Source organism: Sinocyclocheilus rhinocerous, unplaced genomic scaffold (genome assembly GCF_001515625.1).
Source record: "Sinocyclocheilus rhinocerous isolate Xijiao unplaced genomic scaffold, SAMN03320098_v1.1 scaffold1268, whole genome shotgun sequence".
NCBI classification, from domain to species: domain Eukaryota; kingdom Metazoa; phylum Chordata; class Actinopteri; order Cypriniformes; family Cyprinidae; genus Sinocyclocheilus; species Sinocyclocheilus rhinocerous.
Genome location: NW_015664016.1, coordinates 867,932 through 883,963, shown reverse-complemented (window position 1 = coordinate 883,963; position 16,032 = coordinate 867,932). Strand labels below are relative to the sequence as shown.

General features: G+C 38.6%; 1 protein-coding gene across 2 annotated transcripts in view; it reads left to right on the top strand.

Annotated features, from left to right (window-relative positions):
• LOC107729254 (bromodomain adjacent to zinc finger domain protein 1A-like) overlaps positions 1-16,026 on the top strand; it is a 20,304-nt gene extending 4,278 nt beyond the window's left edge. Inside the window, exons 4-28 of one of the 2 annotated variants that reach the window (XM_016539689.1) lie at positions 1,839-1,988; positions 2,087-2,188; positions 2,320-2,407; positions 2,527-2,661; positions 2,819-2,879; positions 2,999-3,153; positions 3,309-3,404; positions 3,500-3,638; positions 3,821-3,967; positions 5,835-5,930; positions 6,088-6,312; positions 6,491-6,656; positions 7,889-7,993; positions 8,104-8,195; positions 9,994-10,527; positions 10,962-11,125; positions 11,263-11,405; positions 11,542-11,690; positions 12,415-12,495; positions 12,587-12,834; positions 13,098-13,288; positions 13,400-13,731; positions 14,496-14,668; positions 14,861-14,948; positions 15,122-16,026. In XM_016539689.1, coding sequence (XP_016395175.1) covers positions 1,839-1,988; positions 2,087-2,188; positions 2,320-2,407; positions 2,527-2,661; positions 2,819-2,879; positions 2,999-3,153; positions 3,309-3,404; positions 3,500-3,638; positions 3,821-3,967; positions 5,835-5,930; positions 6,088-6,312; positions 6,491-6,656; positions 7,889-7,993; positions 8,104-8,195; positions 9,994-10,527; positions 10,962-11,125; positions 11,263-11,405; positions 11,542-11,690; positions 12,415-12,495; positions 12,587-12,834; positions 13,098-13,288; positions 13,400-13,731; positions 14,496-14,668; positions 14,861-14,948; positions 15,122-15,294 — 4,033 coding nt within the window. In that variant the 3' untranslated portion in view covers positions 15,295-16,026. Of the gene's footprint in view, positions 1-1,838; positions 1,989-2,086; positions 2,189-2,319; positions 2,408-2,526; positions 2,662-2,818; positions 2,880-2,998; positions 3,154-3,308; positions 3,405-3,499; positions 3,639-3,820; positions 3,968-5,834; positions 5,931-6,087; positions 6,313-6,490; positions 6,657-7,888; positions 7,994-8,103; positions 8,196-9,993; positions 10,528-10,961; positions 11,126-11,262; positions 11,406-11,541; positions 11,691-12,414; positions 12,496-12,586; positions 12,835-13,097; positions 13,289-13,399; positions 13,732-14,492; positions 14,669-14,860; positions 14,949-15,121 lie in introns of both variants that reach the window. The other variant, XM_016539688.1, reaches the window with a different exon arrangement.
• The last annotated feature ends 6 nt before the right edge of the window (positions 16,027-16,032 follow it).

Genomic DNA, 16,032 nt, shown 5'->3' with positions numbered 1-16,032 from the left:
GCAGGGATTGTAGGTGGGGGGAGTGAATGTACCGCGCTCTCTCCCACCTTCAATACCATGACTGAGGTGCCCTTGAGCAAGGCACCGAACCCCCAACTGCTCCCCGGGTGCCGCAGCAATGAATGGCTGCCCACTGCTCCGGGTGTGTGTTCACGGTGTGTGTGGTGTTCACTGCTGTGTGTGTGCACTTTGGATGGGATAAATGCAGAGCACTAATTCCGAGTATGGGTCACCATACTTGGCCACATTTCACTTCGCTTATACTTTACACTTTATAAAAATAACTTTTATATTGATTTAATGGATCTATTGCATTTTGGGGAAAAACTAATCAGTTTTTATAATAAATCTTTGAAAATCAAAATCTGGATTAGAATTTTTTTATTTTATTATAACCTAAAGATACTATGTGAAAGTTTGAAACCGATAATAGTGGTTTTCATCTTGCCACTTTCTTGGTAAAGAAAACACATTTTTACTCAAATTAATCAAAATGGATTTATAGCGTTTTGGAACCAAACTCTTCATTTGACGGAGGCGGCCACCTCATAATTTTCTATGCAGGAAAAACCCTGGATTCAACAGATTGACTGGGTCATATGTTGCATATTGGACTGTACTGGTTGCAATGCATGTTTATTTTTGTGTGGTGCAGATTCAGACAATTTTACCATTTTTGATAATGGTTAAATCTTTGAAGATCTGTTTTTTGAATTAAAAATAATTGCAAAATAATTTTAGGACAACAGTTTACTTCGTTTATTTTTTTTACTAGAGAAAAAACAACCATTATGTAGACGATCCACAACTGTGCTAAAGAGAAATGATGTGTAGTGATGAACAAATGCCCTGTATAAAGCACTGTTTTGAAAAGGCCATGGCTTAACAGAAGAGAAACACCCTGATGTTCATCGATGTGTCTCCACCCTTGTCTGCCTCCTCTAGACAAAGCTCTTTTGGAGCTCTGAAAGTCCTTCCCCGCTCTGTATGCAGTACATTATCAAGTCTAAGTATGCCAACCCAGCACAATTCCAGAGAAATATCAGTTTTAATCTAGCCTGATCTTGACCAGAAACTTGCCTGTTGAAGGGCAGGGTATCAGAGCTCCGTCCTGTAGGAGAGGATCAGAGTCAGCCATCACAAGCTGACCTTGCTATTTGGAGATAATGTAAAGTGATAGGGTGGAGCTTAGAGAATCCCCCTGATTGGCTGCACCAGTGCAAGGAGTTGCCCTAGACATCATCAGAGTTCGCAGAGACAACCAGACGTGAGGAAGCATGGAGCCCCACTGGTAGACGGGGTGGAGGGGGATTTATTATTTTTTTCTTTCTGTTTTGGAAGACAAGTAGGAAGACCGCTGTCTGTGTCTGGCTGAGTCTTGCTGTCTTATCCAGTCAGTCAGATAGATCACACCCAAACTGCCTGCTTGATTCTGTATGTTTAGAGTTTGTTTTTTATTTTGTTTTTTTTGCAAGTTAGTGATGTTGTGTTTTCTACATCGTGGATAAATATAATATTTACAGAAAGAAGGTAATATAAATGGCTGTTCTGGGAGACATAGAGAGAGCCTTACATTTTTCACAATTTCTTATGAACTGCTCTTTAAAGTAGATTTTAAAACATTTTACCTGTACATACTGTTTGTAGTAGAATGAGGTAAAATTCTGGTTCCCAGGCTATCTGATTAAGTCTAGTTTTCATTAGTTCTTCATGAATTATAAGAAATACGTTTTTTTTATTTTTTTATCAGTTGGTTAATGGTTCACACTTTTCCATTTGGAACTAAACGCATGCACACAGATTTGTTTAATCTATTTTAATATTTCCATGCTCAACAGGCAACCCTGCAAAATATTGGATGTTACGCCTCCCCATTCCAATGGCACAGTCAACGGCCATGTCAAACATCACATAGAGGGCGATTCAATTGTTATCAGTGACAGTGATGAGGAGCCGACAGTCACTTCTCCTAAAACACCAACTAATGGGTCAGTGCTCCGAACTTTCTTTCTATGAAATTCTTCATATGTGTCTGCTTGTACTGGTTTTCATCTAAATTGTGTGTTTTATGCTTTGTTGTCTAAAGCAAGAAGAAGAAATCCACCAGTCCATCTTCGTTTAAATACAGAGTTCAGCCTGTCACCCCCGAGGGATGTGAACCTTTAGTAGTAAAAGCTGCTCAGATTTGGTGAGTTATGTTCTTTTTGCTAGAGATAAATTCATGAATAAATGTCATAGTTGTCTTTTTGTTTCTCTTGTTTGTTACTCATTGTAAAGTCACTGATTTTTTTTTTCTCCTTTTGCTTTTCCATCATATAGTCGTAAAAAGAGCGTTTTTAGTCGAGACAGATTGAAGCTGCTCCTTAAACAGCACTGTGAACCAATAAATGGGACTGTCAGACTCAAGGTAAATACAACAATGAAACAAAAACAATTCGATAGATTTTTAGTTAGTTATCAAGGTTGCCCAATTTAATAATTTCAATTTAAATGATTTTTTTCCTCTCTGGTTACTGTCATTTCCAGCCATCAACAGTTCTAAAATATAAGTTAGCCGAACACAATTTCTCCTACTTCTTCCCTGACGAGCCCCCAGTGTTTGCCTTCAGTCCACCAGGGAAGGGCAGAAGTCGCCGTCCTAATGATGCCTCTCCAACTGAGGTCTGTGTTATTGTGTGCTTACGTGTGTTTAGATGTAATGTTTGCAACTTGGAGCATGGCATGTCATTTGTTAAGAGAGAATTTCAGTCTGATGTAGAATTTAGGACCTATGCTTTAAATTCTGTTTCTCTGATGAGAGTTTGTTTCCCAATTTTAGATGAATTATGTTGAGGAGAAATTAAAATTGATGCAGCAGAAAGAACAGATGATGGCCATGGGTAAGTTTCAAATGCAAAATAAAAGTTATACACTGACTAGACTTGTCATGGGGTCAGTTATGCACTGCATCTGATTCTGCATACATTTGCTGTTTCTTTGCATGGCTTGCATTATGAAGAAAAATTCAAGAAAGAAAGAGAAGATCTAATAGAGGCCAAAAGGAAAGAAAAAGAGGACAAGGAGAAAAAGAGAGAGGAGATGAAGAGGATAGTAGAAGAGGAGAAACAGAGGCGGAAAGAGGAGAAGGAACGAATGAAGGTTGAGAAAGAGAGGGTGAGTTGGAAGGTTTTTTCTTTTTTAAAAGTTTATCTCCAGTCTTTCACTCATACCTGGTCATACATACTGTATGTCAGAGTAATTTTTAAATGTTTATATTTTGTTTTATTAATTTTTACACCTGTTATACTTTTGTTTGTGATGTGCCTCAGGAACGAGAGAAGCTAAAGGAGGAAAAGAAAAAATATGCAGAACGACTGAAGTTATGGAGCAAACCTCGAGAAGACATGGAGTGTGATGATCTTAAGGTAAACATGTCCCCTTAGACTATAAAACACATCTTTGCTTGGATGCATACATAAGCAGCAAACTAAATGTTGTTTTGAAATTTGCCTGTGTTCAGGAGCTGCCGAAGCCACTTCCAGTGAAAATCCGTCTTCCTCCAGAGCTGTTTGGAGATGCTCTGATGGTGCTGGAGTTCCTGAATGCATTTGGAGAGCTGTTTGATCTAAAGGATGAGTTCCCTGATGGCGTAACACTGGGTAAGATACACTTACTGCTCATAAGCACATTACACCATGGGATATTATGGCATTCCCACTTGCTAAATCTAGCATGAGTTGTCCTAATAATATTCTAGCTTACAAATGGACTTTTTTGAGTCAGAGGCAGTATTTTTTATTTTTTTTTAAACATTCCTGATGAGGGTTGTTGCTTTTTACAGAGGTTCTTGAGGAGGCCTTGGTGGGCTCTGATCCTGAGGGGCCACTCTGTGAACTGCTGTTCTTCTTCCTTTCGGCCATATTCCAGGCTCTGGCAGAGGAACAGGAGGAAGTGGCCAAAGACCAGGTGGCGGAAGCGGACGCCAAAGGTCAGAGATGCAGAGGTTACAACTTATTTAAAAGAGTCTACAAAGAAGATATTTCAAATTGGGAAAAGTTAATTTTGTCATATGAAATCTACCAGACAGATATAATTTACTGATGGCAGGGTGGAAATTAAATCCCAGTGTATATACTAGGTGTGTAAAATTAATGGTTCGTCATGATACGATACGATATCGATTCTCATACCCAGCGATACGATATTTGCCGATACTTCAAAAAATTCTACGATACGATTCGATACAGGAGAATATCGATCGATATATCTATATTATATAACTATTTTAAACAACCATATACATTTTTATTAACTCACAAATGCAACCAAAACTTACATTTTAAATTTTCACATCCTGTTCCTCAATTGGGACATTCACAACAAAAAATAGGCCTACACTTTTTAATAAAGAAGAATAAATAATTGAAAAAAATCAAATAAAATCACACACAAGATCAGTAGTTTTAAGATATGGCAACAGTCAAGACAGTCTTTCAGGTTTCTGTGCTAAAATATGCAATGTGTAAAATAATGTAACTCCTCATTAGGAAACAACACAAACGAGGTACTCCAGTTGTAGGGGAAAAAAATAAAGCTGTTAAAACTTTATTTGATACTTTTTTGGCTGCTACTATGGGCTCAGTGCTAAAAACCTTTTCTACAGATAACCAAATTACAAGCAATAGCAGAAAATAAATACAATATAACAAAGACACAAATTAAATAAACCGTGTTTTTCAGGTAGATCTAAAAGAAATTTTCAGGTACAGAAATGTAATAATCAAATGTAAAATAACACTGCATAGTCTTCACTGTATAGATTAAATATAGATTAATCCTTATAAAAGTTGTTCAGTAAGAATCAGTGAATTTTTTTCTTTGACGGAAGTTTTCTGTTAGTCTGCTTTCACTTTAAGAAAAGTACGGATCCAATATACTGATACACATGCGTTTTTTTTTTTTCTCAACTGTTTACATTAAAATATAGGCCTAACCAACTGTGTTTACTGGGATATTTGCCAAGGCGCAAATGTTGTTGTAATTTGGTCTGTATTTGTTCATCCGTGCACAAAAAAGCGGAAGGGAGCTCAATTGGGTATTAGCGCTTTGAATGTGTGCGCGTGTCACTGTTCGCTGAAAACTTCTCAAGCGCTCGACAATTCCGTCAACTATCCCGAGCGTCTTTTGCGCTCGCCCTTCAGGCAGTCTTATCGTCCCGACACGTGAGTTTGAATGAGAATGCACGCGTTGGCGTTAATGCACAGACGTACATTGGTGAAAATGTGGACAGTGTCAAAATAAGGTGCCCATTTATACTACAGATAACAATATTTTACTTGTGGCATCGATACATCGTATCGTTAGACATTTAATCGATGTATCGATACATATATGGATCGTTACACCCCTAGTATATACTCAGTATTTGGAAAAAGCAAGTTTCAGAGCAGTGTTATTTTTGTATCATTGAGATACCATTAAAGTTTTTATTATTTTGAAGTCATTTGTTTTTTTTCTGTTTTTATTTTAATTTTAGTTAGTTTTATTTGCTGCTTTGAATGTTTTTGCCTTTTTTTTATTTTTTTTATTTATGCCTGTATAATTTTCATTTTTTATTTTAGTTTTAGTCATTTTAGTACTTCAACTTAAAGTAAACAAAAATAAATTGCCTCCGCAACTAACTAAAAATAAGTTTAAGAATTTTTTTTTTACCACTTTTTGTGGTTTCAGTTAATTATAGTGCCAAATTTCAGTAGTTTTAGTAGTTTTCAACTACTAGAAAGTTCAGGTGTTATGTTATTTACCTTCAGTATCCTGGTGAGTCAGGTATGTTTGACTGTGGTTTTTACTCTTAGATCTTAGTGAAGCTCTGGAGGATGACGCTGACCCCACACAGTCTGCCATCAGCGCTGTGGCATCTCTTGCTGCTGCCTGGCCACAACTGCACCAAGGTCAGATAATGTGCCCTGAAATATGTCTGTACTGTCTTTATGACCACTGTGGACATTTTTAATGATTTTAGCTTTGTGCCTTTATGAATAATATATAGTTATATACTTTCAGTAAATTCAAACACCCAGTGGAACCATGTTTCTTTTCTCTGCGCAGGCTGTATTCTGAAGCAGTTGGATCTGGACAGCTGTACTCTCACTGAGATTCTGAGGCTGCACATCCTGGCCTCGGGGACAGATTGCATGTCCACCAATGCAAAGTTTCGCTACCAGAAACAGGGTGGGTTTGGCTCCACAGATGACCCCTGTGTGGAGCTGCGTCTGTCAAACCAGTGCCTGCTCAAAAAGCTCTCCTGCACTGCTGTCTATGACCTGCTGCCTGGTTAGTGTTTTAAAAAAAAAAAATTTATTCTTTGTTCGATGTTGTTTTTTCTTTCTTTCAAAAAATTTAATTATAATTTAAAAAATAAATAAAATAAACGGAATGATATAAAATTAATTTTAAGAAAATCAACATTTTCTAATTGTTCAGTATGTCTAATATTGTTTTACGTGTTCAGGAGAGAAGCTAAAGATCCTGCATTCTCTGTGTGGAAAGCTGCTGACTTTGGTTTCTACAAGAGACTTTATAGAAGACAATGCAGATGAGCAGAGATCTGCCAAGCAGGAACTGCGAGAGCTTAAAGCTGAACAGCATCGCAGAGAACGAGAGGAAGCTGCAGAGAGGTACAGAATAGACTACAGAGTTAGGGTAGCGCCATATTTTTGACCGAAATGAAAACAGGGCTGTAAAGGGATACAAGTACAGTACGTTCAATGGATGTACTGTTGTTTAACAACATGTGATTGTTCTGATTGTGAACTGATTGTTCAGCTGACAAAACAAAAACTTTAGACAAAAACACCATAAAACAGTTTTGAAAGTTAAGTTGTGAAAACGACATGATTTAATGTCATTGCACACTGAGTCCTAAATTTTCGTATGCGTTTTTTTTGGATTCATCATCCTTATCAAATACGTGAGGTCGTATTTATTTTTTAACGTGCAAAAATTTGGGACGAGAATTTCGGACTCGGTGTGAACTGTGCAAAGACCTTTAGGGCCTTTATACAGTGTTTGCCATTGTAAAGACCAAGTCTTAACCCTCACAGCCTTGTTTTCATTTGTGTTAAATTCAATATGGCATCTAGCCTGATTACTGTTTATTACATAGACCTATACCTATCTATTAGGGCTGTAAATTTTTTTTTCGAATATTCGTTGAATTTAAAATAATTTATATGCTTGATTTATCCCTTTTCATAAAAATGGTCTAAAGGCTGAAATGCTGTTGTATAAGATTTTCGTTTTTTGTGAAAACCTGTATCTGAACTGTAAATCATGTAATTTTATGGCTCAATAATGTATGTTACCATAGACATTGTCCAACCCCACTCATACTGTGACCATTTTACTTGTGCAGCTCTTAAAATGGGTCATAAATTGCCTTAATTATTTTTTTTTTTTTTATTCTGCAGATACCCTGTAAATAGTGAAATAAAATTCCTTCCTTCATATTTGTTGATATTTGTGTATTTAAAATATTTTTGATTGACATTTAAACTCCTATCTGATTTTCTATATTTAAAAATTAAGGTCTTTTTTATTTGGGCTAGTTAAATTATTTTTCATGCTACCAAAATCTGAAGAGTACCTGCCCGAAGGGCTACCAGGGATTTTGAAATTTTGTGAGCCCTGCTTTGAAAAAACGTGCATAATATTTTGCTCGATGTGGCCTCAGGAGAGAAGCCAACAGCTTTTTTTCCCCCAACTGAAATTATGCCTTTTTAAATTCGAATATAATTTGAATATTGATAATATTTAAGTAAAAAAATTTGAATTTAGTTTTTCAGCCATTTTGACAGCCCTACTATCTATCAGCAGCTTAGAAACTAATAGTTGCATCTCCATATTCCAGGGTTCGAAAAAGAAAGGAGGAGAAGCTGAGGGAACAGGAGCAGAAATTAAAAGAAAAACATGAAAAACTCAAAGAGGAGGCAAGAAATGGAGAACATGTGGCAGGGTAAGCTGAACCAATAATCCTTTCTCAATATTCAATCCCTGGGTTTTGGGACACCGCTTACATTCCAGTCCACATATTTGATTAAACTTGTCTCTGTCTGTTGGTTGTAGAGAGGAGATGGACACCAGCACAGAAAGTCAGGAAGGTCATGCTGAGCAAAACACTGAGGATGAGGAGGAGCAACCAGCTAAATCTAAAAAAGGTATCAGCAGAAGTATCGCATCAGTTTACTTTGATACATTCTTGGTCTTATTATGATCGATTTATCAGTGCATGCTGTTTGAAAGGGAAAAAATAGCTAAAATAGTTAAAGGGGTCATATGATGCAATTTCAAATGTTCCTTTCTCTTTGGAGTGTTACAAGCTGTTCGTGCATAGATAAGATCCCTAAAGTTGCAAAGACTAAAGTCTCAAACCCAAAGAGATATTCTTTATAAAAGTTAAGACTTATCCACGCCCTCCTAAAACGCCTCGTTTAAACACGCCCCCCCATGTCTACGTCACGATGTGGGAAGATTTGCATAACACCACCCAAATGTTCACGCAAAGAAAGAAGGAGTAACTTTATTGTTGCTGCAAACGCGAGTAGCGCTTGTTGTTTGTCGTTTCTCCGATCACAAATGCAGGCATGGTTTTATGTTAACGCGGCGTGATACGCAACGCTAAAAAGACAGTTTAAGTCATTATAATCAGTAATTATGTCCCCACTGGACGCAACAAATGGCTCGTTTATAATGGGTTTTATTGTTTTTGTCTTGTCGCGTTGGGACGCGGCAACACAGTATGTTAAGGGGCGTAACATTTCCGTCACACGCTTGAGGTATTCAGCCAATCACAACGCACTGGATAGCTGGCCAATCAGTCGTTGTGAAAGCGAAACTACTTTGTTTGGCCTTCCAAAAGAGGACGATATCCGCTTCGTCATGCCTAGAGCTGGTCGCTGAGGAAATACATGAACTTTGCGCTGTGGATCGCTGGATCGGCTTTCAACATGGACGAAGCGGAGTCCAGCCCGGGGTCGTAACATGTGGTTGCCGCAAACCCGCCAGCTGCTCCTTCGTAGAATCTGCCGGCCACGCCGTTCTCAAGCCTGCCGTGTGTGACACTGTTCGTTGTGAAAGCGAAACTACTTTGTTTGGTCTTCCAAAAGAGGACACAACTAGAAATCAGTGGTTAAGTTGTATTTACAACACTGTTCCAGAACACTTCAACCCAAATATTCAGATGTGTGCAGCACATTTTATGGAGGACTGTTTACCGATCCTGGGAGAGTAACGTTAGACTAAGGGGCGTAACATTTCCGTCACACGCTTGAGGTATTCAGCCAATCACAACGCACTGGATAGCTGGCCAATCAGCGTACACCTCGCTTTTCAGAACGATGAGCTTTGTAAAAAATCGACACGTTTCAGAAAGGCGGGGCATAGAGGAGCAACAATAATGTACATTATGTGGAAAATAATGTGTTTTTTTTTTTTTTACCTTAAACTGCATAAACACATTGCATTACACCAAATACACAACATAATGTTATTTTTGGACATTTCATAACGTCAAATGACCCCTTTTAAACAAACATGCAAGTGGTATGAAAGATGTTGAGCTTGATTAATGACTTTTATCCACAGTGACTTATTGGATTTAAAGGGTTAGTTCACCCAAAAATTAAAATTCTGCAGTGTTTCCCATACATAAGCTCTACCTGGGCGGCCCGTGCAGGTAAATTGTGAATGGGAACATTGCAGTTGCATTGCTGTCTACGGAGGGTCAGAGAGCTCTCAGATTTTATCAAAAATATCTTAATTTGTGTTCCGAAGATAAACAAAGGTCTTAACGGGTTTGGAATGACATGAGGGTGAGTAATTAATGACAGAATTTTCATTTTTGGGTGAACTAACCCTTTAAGAGAAGACATCTTATCAGTTCTTGCTCGCCCTAAGAAATGGTTGTTTAAATTCTGTTGCAAATATCTATAGAATTCCTTTATTTTTGTTTTCCAGTAAAGAAAACAAATGACACACCAAAAGAGAAGCAGGTTGGTGAGGTTGAAACGAAAGACAGTCTGAGCCCAGAGGAGTTACATCAACCACAGCTCAAAGAGAAAGAGCTCCTGGAGCGCATTCAGAAAGCTATGGCCTGCACCTACATCCTGCCTCTCGGCCGCGACCGCCTTTATCGCCGCTACTGGATTTTCCCTTCTGCTGGGGCACTGTTTGTCGAGGAGGACTTCTTTGGCCTGACAGAGGACATGCTAGAGCCCCGTCCTACTCCCGAACCCAAAATAGAAGAGCTTTTCTCAGCCAAGAGCCCAGTTAAGACTGAGGAGCCGGTGCTGGTCCAGAACACCTCGCCGCCAGTCAACCGGCCCAATCAGTGGTTCTTCTACAGCACACCTGAGGAGGTGGAGCAGCTCATAGAGGCTCTGAACTCTCGTGGACGCAGAGAGAGCAGCCTTAAAGAGACTTTGTTGCAGGAGAAGGAGCGAATTGTTCAACTGATGGATAGCAAAGCTGCTCAGCGGTACTATCACTCAGGTACTGTGGGAGCCAGGTTCCTAAGTAATGTTACATTTGATTTTTAAATATGGGTTTAGTGCCTGTGACTTTTTTTGATACTGATGTCTGTTGCAGATGAGTATGATCATTTTAATAATTGAACCATTAATAATTAATAAATGATAATCAGTAATTATTGATGATACCGGAGCACCAAATCAGCATGTTAGAATGATTTCTGAAGGATCACTGAAGACTGAAGTAATGGCTGCTGAAATTTCAGCTTTGTCATCTCAAGAATAAATAGCATTTTGAAATATATTTAAAGAAAATTATTTTAAATTGTAATAATATTTAACAATATTTCTCTTGCTATATTTTTGATCAAATAAATGCAGCCTCGATGAGCATAATAGAAAAAAATGAATTATAAATTTTTTTTCAAACTGTACTATATTACATTTATTATGCAGATGAATCCCTGCCAGAGACCAAAGGAAGTACTTTAAAGCCAAAACCTGGCCCATCTTGCCCACAAAGCACTGTACCTGCTGAGCGCTTCATGGAGAATCGTCTCAGAGATCTACTACTGGATATTGAGGACCGCATCTATCAGGGAACTCTGGGGGCAATTAAAGTATGTTGTGTCGACCACATTCCATAGCTGTAAATATTGTATTTCTTATAGTGATGTGGCTTGATCTGGATCTTTGTTAATGGTAACCTGACTTTTTTTTTCCCCCTTCCTTTTTTTCCCCTCTTTACCCTGAAAAGGTGATGGACAGAAACTCATGGAGAGCCGCACTGGAAAACGGGAACTATGAACTGCTAAATTCTGAGTCTAAAGAGAACGGGCTGACCAACGAAGAAGAGGAGCCGATGGAAATTGATGAGAATCACGTCAGAGTCAAAGACGGGTTATTTCACTTTGATATCTGTTACCTGTGTATTTTTATTTGTGTGTTCAAACAGAGTCTGATGCTCCTACAAGCTAACAGAATTTGCAGTAGTGTCTGCGATTGTGTGAATTGATGGTGTTTTTCTTGTTTTTAGGCTGCAAGATTTAAAGGCAGAGGGTCAGAGTGCCACGTCCACTACTGTGAGCACACCACAGCCTGTCAGTAACATTGTCCACTTTTTGGCACAGGCTCTTGCACAGATAGAGCAGGGCATAGAGCGCAAGTTCCTGAAAGCTCCGCTAGGTAAGATCTGTTACTTCTATGGTTCTTCTGAAACTTTGAGGGTATAAATCCGCCTTTCCACTACCTCTGACAAATGACAAGTGATAGACCGGAAGTCATTCATTTCCAATGTAGAGTTGTGCGGGAGCTGCGTGGAACTCCAGTCATATGCATATGCGGAAATTTCAGATCTGATTTGAGCTTCGGATGCATTAAAATATTTGAACTTCTGCAGCTAGACCGTATGCGGCCGCCCAACCGGATGTGATGTATTCTAATCAAAACTGAGTGCGAGGTTAGAATTACCCATATTTTTCCATTTTAACGTTATTCTGTAAGCACCATTTCTGTAAAATGGTGGTTTAGAATAATTATGGCAGAAATAATTATTTTATCATTATTAAATCATTATTAACGTTGATTTTCCCCATAAAGCCTACTAAAAACTACGGTGTTTTTATTTGGTGGTTGTTTTGTATGGATATATTCATGCATTCATTATATTCATTAAAATCGTTCGTTTTACCATGGTGAATAAGCTGAGGTAAGTTGAAAGTTCTGTGCGACTGCCACCAGGGGGAGGAATGCGACAATCGTATTCAAATGTTGGAGACCGTGGAAAGGCGGCTTAAGTGTGTGTTCCTGAAAACTATATGGATAATTTTGTTTGTAGGAACATGTTTTTTTCATTTTTGAATTAATTAATCCACAGGCTCTTATTTCTGAATGTTTTGTTTTTAATCAGGTGATGACGATGCCAAGAAAGACCAGAAGTTGAAGAAAAGGGATAAAAAGAAAGATGACGACCAGTCCAGTGAGAAAGATGGTAAGATTTGTTTACCAAAAAACTGAAAGTGTTTTCTCTTTAAGCACATGTTGGTTTAAATTATCATTACTAAACCTGTTTTCCTCAACAGATGGCAGTGAAAGTGGGCGGCAGGTGAAGACTGTGCAAGAACGCTGGCGTGAGTCTTTGTTGGCCTGCTCCAGCTTGTCGCAGGTCTTCCTGCATCTCTCCACACTTGAGCGCAGTGTAGTCTGGGCCAAATCCATCCTCAATGCCCGTTGTAAGGTGTGCCGTAGGAAAGGAGACGCTGAGAACATGCTTCTATGTGACGCCTGTGACCGAGGCTATCACATCTTCTGTGTTCGGCCAAAACTGAAGGTGAGAACCATAGTTTTGGGAAGGTTTTATTTAGTGGACACCTTATTAACTGTTCTTTTTCATAAACCCTGACTTGCCATGCAGACGTAAAGTGTGTACGTATAAACTAACACATGCAGCCAAGGACAAAAAAAGGAAAGGAAAATAGACATGTATATCAGCAATCTGTTAATAAATTATTGTATATTTATTGGTAAATAGAAAATCTCTTAAACTTCTGAGTTTAAGATGAAAGTTTTGATCTTCCTTAATTTGTTTTACAGGCTGTTCCTTCTGAAGACTGGTTCTGCCCTGAGTGCCGCCCCAAACAGCGCTCCCACAGAATCAACTCACGTCAGCGTTCCTCTATTGACTCTGAAGAAGATATGGAGGAAGAGGAGGAGTCTGAACAAGAGGAAGAAGAATCAGAAGAGGAAGAAGTTGAGTCGGAAGAAGAACAGTCAGAGGAGGAAGAGTTAGTGGACTTGGCTTTTTTTTTTATTTTGATCATTTTTCTTGCCGGTTTACTCATTTCATGCAGAAGGATATTGTGAAAGTTGTTATTTTTTTCTCATTTATTTAACAGTGTGTCCAAGAAGGCTCCTGTCAAACTTCCTCTCCAGAGCAATAAAAGAGGTCGTTTGAACACCAGATCAAAACAGGCCGAATCAAGTCATTCCACGCCTCGCTCGCAGCAGAGCACACCCAAACAGAGCCAGCCTGCTACTAATAAAGGAGGCTCCAAAAACTCAGGGAAGAAGTCTACCCCGGTGTCTAATTGCAAACCCCCTCCCCGGGCAGGAAGCCGCTCCAGTGCTCGTCTTAGTCTAGAGGTGCCCGCCGATGGCACAACAGCCAAATCCAACCAGTCCAGTCCTGCAGCAGAAAATACAGACTCTAGGAAGAGACCCATTACTGGTAAGGAGTATCAGTGAATTCACAAAAAAAAAAAAAAATCTGATTAACATAAAGGAAATTTAATTTACTACATCACATCAAAGTAGGATACTCTGGAAGCTTGTTTCCGCCACAGAATGCAAAATAAAATTTACTCACAATTGTATGTATACATTTCACAATTTTATTTCTGGCATGGAATAAAAATAAAAATGGTAATCTCACAATTTGGACTACTTTTCGTGAAATTGCAAGTTTATATGTAACGATTCTGACTTTTTCTTAGAATTGAGAGTTTGTGTCTCTCAATCGCAAGTTATAAACTATTTACATCTCGCAATTGACTTTCTCAGAATTCTGACATTGTAATTACTTTTTTTCCTTGTTTAGGAACATAATGAAAAATAAAAAAAGCTAATTGAGACTTTCTCACAATTCTGACTTCTCTTTTTTTGCAAAAAAATAAATGGAGATAAAAACTAAGATTTGAGTAAAAGTCACAATTGTGAGAAAAAGACATGATTGCCGTTTTTATCTTGTGACGGAAAAAATGTTTTATAGGATACAGTATGAGAAAAAAAAGGGAACAAATGGAACAAAATTCCATGTAAATGCCAATGTTTTTTCCCCAAATTTTATATTAGGCTTGGATTGAAGAAAATGACACTGAAAAAATGGCATACTTGATATTTAACTGAATGCAGACACCTGTTGTTTTTCCCGTTTCATTTTCTCTAAGACTTCTTGTTCACATGTATTTTGGTTTGCCACTGTTTCTCCAGCAGAGGTCTCCCCAAAAGCCAAGATCGTCTTGGCTCCAACCACCACTTCATCCAACCGTCGAAGCTCAGTGAGAAACTTAGGCGTACACGAGCTGTCAGCCTGTGAGCTGCTCACTGTGGACCTGGTCAGACACGAGGACAGCTGGCCCTTCAAGAAACTGGTGTCTAGAACTCAGGTAGTGCATTTAGATGTCCACACTTATACCTCTCTGTAACACGGCCATGGAGCTCCCATTCATGGTTACTTTACGACCAGCTGTACTCCTAAATAATCTGTGCAGTTGTTCTGTGACATCTCACTATCCCAGTTTTGCATTGAGGCATTATTTTCATGGTTTTAATTACTTTTATTGCACACATTTTTCCAGGTGCCCGATTACTATGACATAATCAAAAAACCCATCGCCTTGAGCACAATCAGGGAAAAGGTCAACAACTGTGAATACCAAACTGCTGGTAAGAATTGAAGGTTGACGTTTTTTTCTTTTTAAACAAGTTGAAATATCCACTTGAGTATATCAAGACGTAATTTAGAATGGACCATATCTAAACCACTTTAATAGCTTGATAGAATCGCACAACATGAATCATTGCTGAATGTAGTTTCTTTTGTGTTATTAATCTCATAGCAGAGTATATTAAGGATGTGGAGCTCATGTTTTCCAACTGTCTGGAGTACAACCCAAGTAACACCAACGAAGCAAAGGCCGGTCTACGGCTCCAGGCCTTCTTCCATTCTGAGCTTCAGAGACTCGGCCTGGCTGAACGCATGACCCCTCCACAGAAACAGCCACGGATGTAAACAAAAGCCCGTCTTCCACACAAATACACCAATTGGCCCAGACTGAAGGCCAGTTCATAATCCGCTGTCTAATTATGTTGTTCCGTGGCATTTGTGGAATGTTCATGAACATTCCAGTGTGGTGTGACCTCATTAAAAATTCTACCTAGCTCTTGTTCACAGTTTTATTTGCAATGTTCAGTGTGCAAGCAAAACGGCACTCAAGCAGCAGATATCAAGCGGCATTTATCTTCACAGCCAGTGACAGGACTATAAATCGGCCTTTAATCCTATGGAGCAAAGTAGAAGCCCTTCACTAGCAGGAGAAAGGAAAAACAACTGTGCTGTAAAGAAAAAAAATATTTGCACTTTTCTGAAAAGTTATTTTTGTGTTCACGTATTAACTCGGGACAAAAAACATTGTTTTTGTCTGCAATTTCAAAATGGTGCATTTTGGGGGTTTTTTTGTACTTCAACTGCATTTCTAGACTACTATTTTTGTATAGATTTTTACAGACCGGAGTCTCCATTTTGACAAATTAAGTCTCGCAGCTCAAAGGAACCAATAGAATTTCTGTTTTGTAGTTGTAAAGATAAACTCAGTTCTTTTGTTCAGGTCCCTAGCTTGCATAAACACTACGTAGGAACCAAATCATCCCATTTTGTTGCTTCCTTTTACAGTTTTTGGTATTTATTTAGATTTGGGTATAATTTGCTTGCTTTATTTATAAAATTGTCTTTATAGGTTGTGTCATTACC